The sequence below is a fragment of the Gobius niger genome, assembly GCF_951799975.1.
Source record: "Gobius niger genome assembly, chromosome: 3".
In the NCBI taxonomy this organism is placed as follows: Eukaryota; Metazoa; Chordata; class Actinopteri; order Gobiiformes; family Gobiidae; genus Gobius; species Gobius niger.
In genome coordinates, this window is record NC_136854.1 from 36,387,217 (window position 1) to 36,401,280 (window position 14,064).

The following is a 14,064-nucleotide window of genomic DNA, read 5'->3' on the forward strand; positions in this document are numbered from 1 at the left end:
GCCATTTTGAATACCGAAGTAGCATTATGCAGGCTAAACTAAATCATCGAACAGGAAGTAGACAAGCCTTTCTCTGTGATTTTTACAGTTTGTCATGTCAACAGAGTCTCAGTCTGAGTCAGTGTTTAAGCTGTTCAAGACTTTAGCATGGTAGTGGTTAGCAACTGTCAACCATTGACAGTTTATTCAATCAACTGCCAATGGCTTCAACATGATAAACACGTGTGTGGCTCATATCTATGAACACTGAGGAAATATTACAGTAACAGCTCAGCTCTGACCTCTGTCACAAGTTGTAGCAAAGGTTTGGACTGTGGTTCAGGGCTTTCTCTTGGAGAGGTTGGAGCTGAGCTTTTGAAGCTAAATGCTAACCGGTAGAATGCTAACATCTTAAACACTGACTCACTGGTTTCTTCACATAAACCTGCATCTCTGGGGCCGTGTTTTTACTGTTATCTTGAGAAATTATTATGAGTAAATAAAAATACCACTGTCAATCAGTTGTCTTTCATTTTCATACTGAGTAGAGATATCGTTACATGTGGTAGTGCTACAAAATGCTACTTCGGTGTTCAAAATGGCCGCCATAACAACAAAGGTCACATGACTGAAAGGCATGTATAAAAAGGATGTCTCATGCTCCTGAACCACTCTTTCACAATGTGAGCCTGATGAATCCTGGCACCTTGTCATCTTGGCCATCAGGGAATAAGGAATGGTTATTCAGGATGTTCAAGTCATCAGATGATCTCAGTCTTTGGGCTCATAGTGTTGCTGAACCAAGACTTGACCAACTGCAGTAACCCCAGTTCAGAACAGGAGCATCTGCATCCTGTGTCCATCTCCAATTACATCAAAGTAAGACAAAAAAAGAAAGAAAAATAAGAACTTCTTCATTTATTTGTAATATATTTTTTAGTATATTGTAGATGTTATTGTGGAATGTTTGAAAGTTGCTCTTATGTAAAGTATATGAGTAAAAAGCATATGTTCTAGTTGAATAAATGTAGAAGATGTAACATAATCTGACACTTAACAAGTTATGTCAAGTTTTTTTTCATTCATAAAAAAAAATATTTAAAAAAAGATATGATATGATATGATACTAAGCACTTATGCAAAGATTAATAAAATTAGGACGTAAAACAGCAGAGAAGACCCCGAGTGGGCATTTCTTTTTGATGTTGATTCAGTTTTCATTTTAATAAGAAGATAAAAACAGAGACAAAATTTGTGCTTCACAGCTTTACTATTTCCCCCCTCAATTAGGACATGTTTTCATGGCCATTGAAGTATAACTTGCTAGTTTCTGTACTTGTATAGGCCAATTATTAATGGTTAGATTTGATTGCCATATATCTATTCTCAATAGATATACTTATCTCTATAGCTGTACCTTATCTATAAAGATATCTTACACAGCTATTGAAGATTTACCCCAACGTCTTCTTCATGGGTCATTGATTGCTAGCCTTTCAGGGGCACATCATCTGAAAGAGAAGAAGAAAGAACCAGGAAGTAAACAAAGTGGCGTTAGTGGAGCAGACAGATGGAAACAAAGAGAATCAGTGGAACAAGAGTGTATCGTCTTACAGGAAGCACAAGCTGCGCACGCTGCCGCTGACCTCTCTCTCTTGCCCCCCCCCCCCCCCCCCACTCCCCTCTCTCTCCTCTGTTCGGGGCGGGATGGGGGGATTGGTGTGGAGTGTAGTGGACCCATCTGCACGCCTTGTCCCATATCCACGACCATGTGCGCCTCCTGGGCCCGAGCCAAAGCCTGACGCCCTCTTTGTGGTGGCCGGAGCGGTCCAGCCGACGTCCGCCTTTGATCCAGCGCCAACTATTCATCTCTAAAGGAAGAGGAAGAGAGAAAAAGATAAACAGAAAGAAGAGGGAAAGACAGAGAGAGAGAGAGAGAGAGAGAGAGAAAGGAGGACAAAAAAGTCAACCCCTGCTGCCAATTATTAGTGAAACATCAACATATTTGTTTTGCTGTAGAGGAGAGAGATGAGGGGGTTGTGGGTCTGACACCATTTCAATAACTTGTGTATTTATTCAAGGGTTTAATTTATTATATTCAACCTCTATATCTAGAAAGATGAGCTATGTGTCTCCTTTTCCATTTTTCTTTGTGGTAGTAAATTCTAGGTAATAACAATGAGCCAGAGTTTGGGAGATAGTACCCTGTAGAGTTTGCTGGGATGAGACGGAGCCATATACTTAAATGATATTGTACAGAAAGAGAGAGGAAAAAATGTGGTAGTGGCTCAGAGAAGGGGAGAGAATAAAGGCGAGAGAGACAGAGAGACAAACAGAGAGAGGGAGGGAGAAGAGAGAGAGAAAAGAGAGAGAGAGAGAAATGAGAGAGGGAGAAGAGAGAGAAAAGAGAGAGGGAGGGAAAAGAGAAAGAGAAAAGAGAGAAGGAGGGAGATGAGAGAGAGGTAGAAGAGAGAGAGAAAAGAGAGCGAGGGAGAAGAGAGAGAAAAGAGAGCGGGAGGGAGAAGAGAGAGGTAGAAGAGAGAGAGAAAAGAGCGAGGGAGCGAAAAGAGAAAGAGAAAAGAGAGAAGGAGGGAGATGAGAGAGAGGTAGAAGAGAGAGAGAAAAGAGAGAGGGAGAAGAGAGAGAGAAAAGAGAGAGGGAGGGAAAAGAGAAAGAGAAAAGAGAGAAGGAGGGAGATGAGAGAGAGGGAGAAGAGAGAGAGAAAAGAGAGAGAGAAAAGAGAGAGGGAGAATACAGAGAGAGGGAGAAGATAGAGAGAAGAGAAAGGGAGAATACAGAGAGAAGGAGAAGATAGAGAGAAAAGAAGAGAGAGGGAGTGAGAAGAGAGAGGGCGGGAGAGAAAAAAGAGGGAGGGAGAAGAGAGAGAGAGGAAGAAGAAAGGGAGCGAGAGAGAAAAGAGACGGAGGGAGAAGAGAGAGAGACGAGAGAGAGGGAGAAGATAGTGAGAGGGAGAAGAGAGGGAGCGAGAGAGAAAAGAGAGGGAGGGAGAAGAGAGAAAGAGGGAGCGAGAGAAAAAAGAGGGAGGGAGGGAGAAGAGAGCGTGAGAGAGAAAGACTGAGCCATTGGAGGTGATTACAGATGGACACAGGGTGTTGTTGGTCCATCGCTAACACTGTATCTTCAGTGCCTTTTCTTTCCTTTATGTGCACTTTCATGGTCACCTCTGTCTCTATCTCTCCTCTCTGAAGTCGCCTTATCGCTCTCTGTGCTGTCAAATCAAGAACAGGGAAAGGTCATTTTTCCCTTTTAGGCATGAGGCGCAGCGCCTCTGTCCATCTGTTCGTCTGGGTATTTCTGAGTGATCATCATAAGAATCTGGACAGAACTGCTGCAATGTGGGAGACAAGCCGAGCGCCCAAAGACAGGCCAGAGAACCTGAAAATGTCAATGTTCAAGCTGATGAAATGTATTGACTTTCACCCTGTATGGTCCAAAGTAGCGCACATTGGTATTAGCTATTTAGAGATTTTTCTGACAAGTTTTGCAGTTGCAGTTGTTGCTGCTGTATTTGTCGGAACTAATACCAGAATCACATGCATTTCAGAACATATTTGCAAACTACAGTGTGTCAGAAAGCAGATTTTATAGAGTAGTAATCTTTTTAAAAAAAAATGTATTATGCAGTTTGCTAAGTTTACCCTGAATTTGGAAATTACATTTTATTGCAAAGCCAAAACAAACTTTCACACATTTACCATAGATTGTAACTTTAAATGTGTTTAGCTCCATCCCTGCCCACCACAACCAGTGATGTACCTGAACGCGTTCATTGAACGAAAGTTCATGAACGCGTTCATATTTTGGGCGAACGTGAACTGAACGCACCGAATTACTGCCTGATGAACGAAACCATGAACGCGTTCATTCTGGTGTCTGTGAACGGCATTTCCCGTTCTATTTACGTTCGTTCATTATGGTGCCAGATTTCTTATATCAGTGAATATAAAACCCTGCCGCGCCGTCAGAGTTTACCAGCGGTTCTAAACTCTGGCGGGTCCACGGTGTAGCCACGCTAGCTCCGCTCCGCCCCCGCGCCCACGGCCCGACTGTGTCCAGTTCTGTGGCGCTGAACTCGGCTGTTTATGGCCCTGGCACAGGCCCTGGCACATGCGCTGGCACACCGGTAACCAGCGGGTCCGCACGGTGCCCGTGAGCAGCCACAGAGTGAGGTTACGAAGCGAGTTTCCCTTTCCCTCTGCTCCGCGTGCGCACTCATTTGCATAAAGCCACAATGTGGAGTTTTTTAACTACAAATTAGCTCCTAAAACAATCTTATTCATGATTAATTTACCAAATTAACACACATGCAATTCAATATTTGTAGCTTCATTTTCCACTAAGAATTTTCCAATTAAACAAAATAATAATAATAATAATAATAATAATAATAATAATAATAATAATAATGATAATAATAATAATAATAATAATAAAATAAAATATGATTAGCAAAGATATCCAAAATCCACTCATAAAACAGTGACAGGCTGACATGAAAGAGCTGCATAACACTAAGTGAGGAGGCCATAATATTTTTGACTCATGGCTGAAGTCAACTTTCTCCAGCTCTCCCAAGGTTGGCAAACATGCATCTCAAATTACTGAATATCGTTGCTTTAAGGGGGAAATATACTTCTCACCTTTTTCACCCCGATCCGTTTTCATGCCTCAATAATAGCTCGCAGCAAAAAAAAAAAAAAAAGAACTATGAACTAGTTCATTTTTGGAACTATGAACGAACTATTTACTTTAAACAATTATGAACTATGAACGAACTAGTTCATTTTGAAATTTGTGAACTGAACTTTGAACTAGTTCATGTAGAAAATGAACTTTCCCAACACTGACCACAACACTAACACTAACACTTCTGCATGCCAGACTATATATACTGTATCATTGACTTTCATGTCAGAAATAGATTGTATTGGTAGCCAGCCTTTAAAATGCAGATGTTGTCATTAAGCGAGAGGAAGATGTAAGAAGCAAGAGGCACGACTGTTTGAAGAGGAGTGACAGGCAGCAGATATACCACAGTTATATTATTATCTTAAAGATATGTTGTTTACAGTTCATTGTCAACTTTCTGACTTACACTCGGCTATTGACAGTGCATCACTTTCCTTTGTAATTTCATGCCAATGGTTGAGAAGGAAGATGTGCATAAAAAGTAAACTTTGAATTGTTCTTTAATCCTGGTTCGTGATCATGGCAGTGGCACTTTTGGTTACACCCAAAAAAGAAGCAAATTAACAAAAGCATAAAAGGAAAAAAAAAAAAAGGAAAATAGGTGTAGGTGAGCACATCAACTGTATGTGATCTAATGTAGCTCACGGGTGCTTTTCAAGGATAAGGCCAGAAAAATTCAACAATTGCAGAGACAGACGACTTAACAATATGTGCAACTGCACTGATCACAAAAAAGTACATGTTGAAAGTCATCTGTCACTGCTATTGTTAAAAGAGTAAATGTATTGTTTAATAAAACATACTGTATAACAATTACGAGAAAAGATGATATAATTCTAATTAAAGTGACTTTTTCAATACATTCAAAGCCATAGTTGCTGAAGTTTCCCTCACAGCTCCTAATAAGTGAATAATATAGTAAGGCTTAACTAAAACCTGCGGCCTATTTATATCATTATTTTAAGAATAAATTTATTTGGGACCCTTGACAGTATCACTGATCTGATCTCCCCCCTTACCTCTTTAGCTCCATCCCTAATTAAAAAATAACTGTTTAAAATTATAAATAGAAAATTAACAGATTAAAAACTAGAAAATGAGAAAAATAAAAGAAAACAAATATAAAAAAAAAAAAAAAAATAAGACACAGAGAATCACACACGGTGTTTAAAGTCAGATAATAAATTGGGGTTAAAATCACAATAATCCTGCTCATGCTCCGGGTTTGCATGTTAATGGAGTTTGTGCTGCGTTCGTGTGGACTGTGGGGCTCGTTTTCCCGAGATGTGACTTCATTGCCCCAGTTAGCTTGAGTAAAAGAACAAATCTGCTGATTCACCAACGGCCGCTTGTAGCAGAGATTCATGACGACGACGCCAGTGGCCGACACTGCCCTCCATTGCTGCAGCACCTCCATATGGGGCGGCAGAACAAGCTAGTTTTCCATTAGAAAGCATTGCACTTTAGACATGTTAAAAACAACTGTAAAGCCTGGTGCCTATTTTTTTTTAAACTTTCTACAACTAGATATTCCTCCTGTGATAACGCTGGGTTAGGCACAATCAAAGGGACCAGGCTGGTTTTCGTAAGGTACATAGAAATCTCGTAAACTAATGTTTGCCGGACTTTGATTGACAGGCGGCTACGACCGAACTACACATCACGCGAGGGCAGAGTCTACAGTGAAGATCCCGCCCCTTTTGCCCTTTTTAGGAACACGCTCTATCATAGCTGGGTAGGAGGAGTCTGTAAATCCACCATGGATTCCCTTTCAAACATGGTTATAAACGTAAACAGGGAGGAGTGAGGAGGAGCCGTCTATTATCTTTTAGGGTCTATGGTTTTGACCCGAGTGGGGAGGACATCTTCCCCAGTTCCAGAAGACCACATGAACGCGGCATTAGATTGGCAACTAAGGGGCAACAACAAGCATTCATACTTTTCTTTTCAAATCAACAAAGACCAACAAAATGATCAATTAGGCCAGACAAACTTTCTAAAGTAAGACAGAAAGGGTCAGCTCAGGATGGATTAACCAGCAAAGGCAAAGTGTGTCACAGCAACCTATTTCTCCTCATAAAACGCGTCTGTCCCTCTGTGTTTAGCTGCATTCAGTATATGCAAATGTTCCTGTATGTCTGCCCCGCGTCCCTGCTGAAAACGTACACAACAGACAGCAGTGCGAGGCCATTGATCATTAAGGACGGCTTCCTTCTATCCCCAGACACAAACCCAACATCCAGACCCGCTCAGCCCTTTAAACACTCGTCCTTTCCTTTGTTCGGATCATAAAATACTTTTCTCATCACTTCTTGTTTCATTAAGTTTGCCGGTGTGAGATAGAGAGACCAGAGAAGGAGGGAAACAAAAGAAAGAAAGCGAGAGAGCCGGTTATAATGTGAATGATCAAAAACGAGGCGTTTAAAAAAAAAAAAATCCGATGGCCGCGGGGTGGGGGGGGGAGAGGGGGGGGAGAGGAGTGAAGGACAGTCGAAGCGCCGGCGATCTCTACAGACGCAGTGACCAACACAAAGCACATAAAAGAGCGCAGAGTTTTCTTCAGATGTCCACAGTTTAATTACATTGGCTGAATATGATTTCTCTGTAATTGGCTGGCTCGTTACATGTATGTTCTTTCTCATGTTGTGGTCCGTTGTCAAAGTCGAGCCAGCTTTGTCCACGGGAATGAAAGAACACGCCGGTGACAATCCACAACGAGCAAGGGCTGATTTAAAGACGACGAAAACAAGTTGATGGAAAATGCATCGACTAAGCTAATTGTTAAGTGTAATAATATTTAATATGTCAGATAAAAAGGGGTACTATATTGTAAGGTGTAATAACACCTTAGGAGCACTTCGACGTCATTGTAGTAAATTGAAGATATTACTGCGTGGACAAGGTGCTCCTAAGGTGTTATTATGCCTTACAATATAGTACCCCTTTTTATCTGCTTAGAAAATTGGAATATTTGTGTAACTTGGATCGCCATCGAAGAGCTTGGTTGCTTCTATCTTCACCCTCATTTGGCCCCATAGAGGAGAGGCTAAATGCAAACAACATCTTTGGTCTTTTTGTGTGACTCAGTGCATGTGTAAAGACCAGACAGGTACGCATCAACTCGTCTAAGCTCAGGTGAGAACATATCTCAGTATGTAAAAACGGTGGTGTTACTTTAAGCCAGTGGTTTCCAAGCTGTGGGGCGCCACAATGTGACAGAAAATTGTACAAGTGCTTACTATAGATGCAGACGGCATCGCGTCATAGAAGGGGGCGTGGCTTCACCGAGGGGGAAAATAGAATCTTCTGGGAAGTACAGTTTTTCACACTTTTTAGCAATTTTCTTGTGAAATATTAACTTATTTTTCACATACAAATAAAGTCAAGTCTAAATCAGGTCCATATGGATGCTTATTCACAGCAGATTCAACAATTGAAGGAAAAAAACGGCAGTCGCAGCTAGCGCGAGCTGGTGTTAGGGTTAGCTCGATGCTAACATGTGGCATCATGTTAGCATTCTCCACTATTTATGTATTTACTAGCTGAGACCCGGCCTTCGGCCGGGCCTCGCTAGTCTCCACATTTGATATTCTGAGATTGTGAGTGATTACAAAGAAATGTCCAACCCGTCACACAGTTCAGCTGTAGACCAGTGGTTCCCAACCCATTCCAAAAACTATGGCCACTACAAATGAGTAAAAGAATGAAGGCAAAAAACAATTTCAAACAAACTGCAATTGGAGTGTTTGATGCACCCGTGCTCCTTTCTTATAAACTACGACAATATTTTCGCAAAACTCGGGGAACAGGATTCAAGAGACAGTGGAATAATTATGGATAAATATTAGGGGTTCAGCTCTAACGGTTTGGTTCACGGTGCAGGACCCGTGGTTTGGTGCATCACGGTAGTGTACAAAAAAAAAAAAATGAGTAAGTTTAGAACTGAAATAGCCTAATGATCGTTATTAGACAGTATTTATAACCTTACAATACAATAGGCAATGCGTTCAAAGCTGCTTTAGAATAAAATGTACCTCTGGGCTCACAATACGTGAAAGCAAAATAGAAAACAAATGGTCCAGCAGCAAAGGAAAAAAAATAGAAAAAAAACTACGCAGTGCAGGCCATGCGCTCGTGAAGTTGTAGTGTCATTTTCGCTTTTACTCACACGGAGGATAAATCAGTCGGAGCAGCGCGTGTGATTAGAGGCTCGTGTTTGAGCAGGTTTTGGGCACGCACGCACACGCACACACATACACACACGCACACATCGCCCTGTTTGGATGCACGCGCACACATACATACACACATGCACGAACACACACACGCGCGCGCACACACACATCGACCTGTTTGGATGCGCGCACACGCACGGCAGTCAGATCTCGTGCACTCGCGTTTTTGTGACAGCGGGTTGTCCTCGGACAGCAGCACCACCAACCACGCACACACTCAGTACTGTCGCCAGGCTTCCTGGTGTTCCCAAACGGTCTCCCATCCCAGTCCTAACCAGGCCCTTCCCTGCTTAGCGTCGGAGGAACGGTCTCCCATCCCAGTTCTAACCAGGCACTTCCCTGCTTAGCTTCAAAGTCGGTATGGGAAATAAACATGGCGGCGCCCAGGTGGCGGCCATTGAGATTGCGTTTTCTATAATAGATGGGCCGTTGAACCACTCCTCCATGTCTTTGTATCTTTATTTCGTAGAAAACTATATTCATAATTCCTTAAAGTAGTTTTTTAATAATTAGACAAAGTTTATATTTTTCTCCAAATTGTTTTCCCTCTTAACTGTTTTCAAACATGACCATATATGGGCGATTCCAGAGGCGCTGTCAAAATGTCAGCTAAGCCACTTAAAATAGATCCAACAATTTTTCCATGTTCTTTTACAATGCTGTGCAGACGATTCTGATTTTTTTTCAGTTTGTCATGTCAAACCAAAGTAAGGACCGACTCAACAAAGCATCCTCTTAACAAAGTCAACTAAAGTCAAAATGAAGCTTTCCTTTGAAAGTAATAATACATTTCTTCTTAGTTTCACCTTCTTCCTTTTTAATCTGAAGCAATTCCAGGTATAACCCTCACTAAGTGCTCAAGTGCCTCCAGAGGTGCCCCTGGATGGGAAACACAGTCCACAAATCCATGATGAAGAATAGCTTTAACATATAACTTATTAAGACACATTTTTCAAAACAATTTACATGTACATTTCCTTTCGACCCAATAGCCCATACATACATAGTAGCTCACATTGTGGTCGGAGTCGTGTTTGTCCACATGTATGTCCTCCCTCCTCTATTGTCTCCTTCCTCCTGTAACATGAGCATCTTACATGTGTATGTCTGTGTGAGCGCTCGTGTTCATTATCTGCTGTACCTGCTCTGGCCCATGGGCGTTTAATTCCTGGGTCACTAATCCCCGAGGAACCGCTCTCCGACACTTTGAAGTCTGACAAAGAAACACTTTCGTTTGTATCGGGGGGAAAAAAGGAAGAAAAAAAAAAAAACCCCACGCTTCTCACACTGGCTGTAATTAACAATCTATAGCTGGACCAGAGCCAGGCTGAGCAGTGAGGTGCGTGGAGGGCGGGAGCTACAAGACGCAAACACCAGAAGAAGAAAGACATCGCGGTGTGAAGCCAGCGGCAACATGGTAAAGAGGTATGTCTCTGTCTGGTCTGGGCGCATTCATTTATGTGTTTAAAGCCGCTGGGAGGTATAGACGCGCTATTACCGTGAAAGTTGTCCCTGCCTCGCAAATCAAAACCTATGTAATGCACAGAAAGCGGATGTAAATGGAATATCTATACGCCTAGAAGGGATAAATGTTCATCACAAATGCGCATTTATAAATGATTTATCTCGTCCACAGCTGTCACCGACTGTTCTTTTTCACGTCTCAATCGACCACTCAGTGTTGGTTAAAGGGTGGAAAAGGAACGCCATGGAAAAAGTCCTTCAGCTACATATCACTGGTTGAAATGTATAGAATGGGGCTTTAATCTTGTTACAATTATGTATAAAATTGGATTCAGGAAAGAGAGAAATGTTCAAGTTTGCCTTATGACCTCAATAATTACTGCATGTGGATGTATATTTCCCTGTTATGTGATGGTGGTGGTACCTAGGGCCCCTGACCCTAACCCCAATCTAAACCCAATTCTAACCCTAACCCTAAAACCATATCTAGACCCTCAAACAGTCGTTCAAATAAGTGAGGACCACCCAAAAATGTCCTCACTTTCCAAAAATATCCTCACTCTCGGTTTAAAACTCAAACTGGTCCTCACAATGTAAGTACAAGAACACACACACACACACACACACACACACATAAATCTTGTACTGCTATCTTAGTGAGGACTCTCATAGACAATGTATTACCCCAGATGGGTTAAATGCAGAGGACAAATTTCCCTACGGGGACAATAAAGTATACAAACAAACAAACATGACCCTGAACCCTAAACCCCTAACTCTTACCTTAATCCTAACACTAATCCAAACCCAATTCTAACCCTAACCCTGAACCCTAAACCCCTAACCCTAATCCTAATCCTAACCCTAATCTAAACCGTATTCTAACCCTAACCCTAAAACCACATCTTGACCCTCAAACAAGTCCGTCAAATAAGTAAAGACCTCACTTTACAAAAATGTCCTCACTGTTGGTTAAAAACTCAAACTGGTCCTCACAATGTCAAGTACAAGAACACACACACAACGTCAGGGCCTACAAGATGATTTAGGGACATTTTCTTCAGTTCAGCTTTACCCTAATCTAAAAGCTTCTGGGCTGGAGCCTATAGGCCAGTGTAACGCCTCATTTGAAAGCTGTTTTTTAAGCATTTTTGTCATGTTTTTGTAGTTTTTTTCGGTCACTTTTTCATCGCATTCAGTCGCCTTTTCGTTGTGCCGTTCTTGTTGATATTTTGTTGCTTTTTCATCACAATTTGGAAGTGTTTTTGTTGTGTTTTTTTCGTCGCTTTTTTCATTGCTTTTCCATCTCATTTTTGTCACTATTTTTTTTATTGCGTTTTCGTCACCTTTTCGGAATTTTTGTTGTTTTTTCGTCGCTCTTTAGTTCTGTGTGTTTGTCGCTTTTTTATTGTGTTATTATTGCCTTTCCGCCGTGTTTTTGTTGCTCTTTTGACGCTTAAAAGAGGTTAAAGCAGAACTAAGTAACTCATACCCCTAGAGGCCATAAGCGCCACTGCAGGTGTTGTAGCATTTTGTGTTTTTTTTACTCATTAATTGTCCGTCAGAGTAAATACTACGCTGACAGAAAAGACAAAGGTCGAGAGGGATATTGTAGATCCAATTACAAAATGAAGATAATTGTTTTCACTCAAACTTGGTTGTAAATACTGTTTAAGTGGTGCTAGCCCGCAGTTAGCTTTGCCCGTTAGCCTGTTAGCTTCTTCTTCGTGATTCCATAAGTGTGTATTGGGGCCTCCAGGTCGGAGCAGGGAAAGCTGCAATTGTGGTTTTCTGGCCAGAGACACTAGGGGAGATGAAAGACCCCCCCAATCATCCCATCAACACTTGTATTACCAGCAGATGGACTACGAAAGGGATTTATTAAGGTAAATAAGTACTGCTTTAAAGTATTAAAAAAATCAGGGATAAAGTACCTATTAAAAACTGGCATCTGTTGAAAATGGACCAACAATTGGTGTTTTGGGGGGGAAGAAAATCTGACCTCCATGACAAAAACTTGCCCACACCGGCTCTAAAGACACATTGACCTAACACACAATTTCAACAACATACAGCCTGCATGTGCAATGCTATAATAAAACATAAGAGGGCAAACATAATTTCACTCAAATGCTAGAGAGAAGAAGTAAAAAATGAGCTGAGTAGGCTGATAGCGATTGCCTGAGAGAGATGAACAGGTCTTGAGTATTATGGGAACAAAGAATTGGAATACAATGAAATCTGCAGCGATCCACTGATTTGCATATATAGAAAACATAATCAAAAGGGCTTGAAAGAGGAGGAATCACATGTCCATATAGAAAACAAGCATTGACACTAAAAGTATAGGTCTCTCAGCCAAACAAAGACCCTTTTGAAGGCCATACTCTACATATATCCGCATGAGCTTTCTTCATATCAACCACACACACTCTGGTATAGACCTCATCAGCTCCTGTAAGAGGATAAAACACCCCAAAACCCAAAGAGTTGCATCAAAGCAGCCGAGAGGAGCATGTCTGATTTTTTCTGGAGATGAAAGACAGGGATATTCTCTCATTTGAGCTCATCTCTCTTTGGAAATCCTTGAAGTATGATTTTCTGTGTGTTTCCATGGCTGACGGAGAGGCAGGGAACGAGAGTAGGAAGTTATTTATGCCCGGGACTGTGTTATGTGGTGTGTCACTTCTCATTTTCTCCAAAAAGGACCTAAAATCTATACCACGATATAAAAAAGAATATATTGTGATAACGATATATTTGATTTGAATATAATTGACAATGGACAAATGACTTCAAAATTACAGCCTTACGCCAATTGGGAATATTAATTCAGTGATATTTTATTCTTCTATTTTAGCGGCAAACTAATTTCCTCACAAATTATAATCTACTCAAGCCGTTTATATCCTTCATTTCATTTTACTTTGTAAGCACCTGCCCCCATGTTCTGCAGTCAATGTTTATGCTGCTCTGATGGAGTGTATAACATAAATTATATCGTGTCCACAAAGATACAAAAACTTACAACGATATAAAAAAATTAGATTGCGATAACGATATACGATACGATATGGCCCACGCCTAAAAGTTAAAAATAAATTTTTAACTCAAACTGAACTTTTACATATTCATAAGTTCAATGCATCGTTTGTTTTTGGCTGAGTTTGCAAAAAAGATGTGTCGATCTCAGTCAGATGAAGACTTCAGTGATATATATATAGTGCGATATATTGTGGCTTCTTACGATAATACCTCATATTGCAATATGATATTTATTGCGATATATTACAGCCCTGTTTTGTAAAAAAAAAAAAAAGAAAAGAAAAGATGATAAATAACTAAAATGTTTGTAAAATTTTGTTGTGATTACTCAATTAGTCATTGCAGTCCTCAGTTGTATGGAATGCCGTTTTGATGCATGCATCAGTAAGAAAGTTTGAAGATGACAATGTACCTACCACAATGTAGAACCGCCAGCTTTCAAGGGGCTTTTGGACAGGACCAGACCACTTCAGCCATGGGGTCTGGAGCTGTTTGCAAACTACACCAGTTTGGAGGGCTAGGGGAGGGGGGGCATGTCACCACTGTGATTGGTCAGGCCTTTGAAAGGCAATACTCGACTTGCACATTCAAAGTTGGCTTTCTCTTCACAAATTCACCAGGCTCTATCATG

At 41.1% G+C, this 14,064-nt stretch overlaps 1 protein-coding gene across 1 annotated transcript in view; it reads right to left on the reverse strand.

The window, feature by feature from the left end:
- Positions 1-1,616: 1,616 nt before the first annotated feature.
- Positions 1,617-14,064, reverse strand: part of LOC306960911 (uncharacterized protein) — a 56,085-nt gene continuing 43,637 nt past the window's right edge. The window contains exon 3 of the mRNA XM_079553518.1: positions 1,617-1,850. Within this exon, the coding sequence (XP_079409644.1) occupies positions 1,841-1,850 (10 nt within the window). The 3' untranslated portion in view covers positions 1,617-1,840. The remainder of the gene's footprint in view (positions 1,851-14,064) is intronic.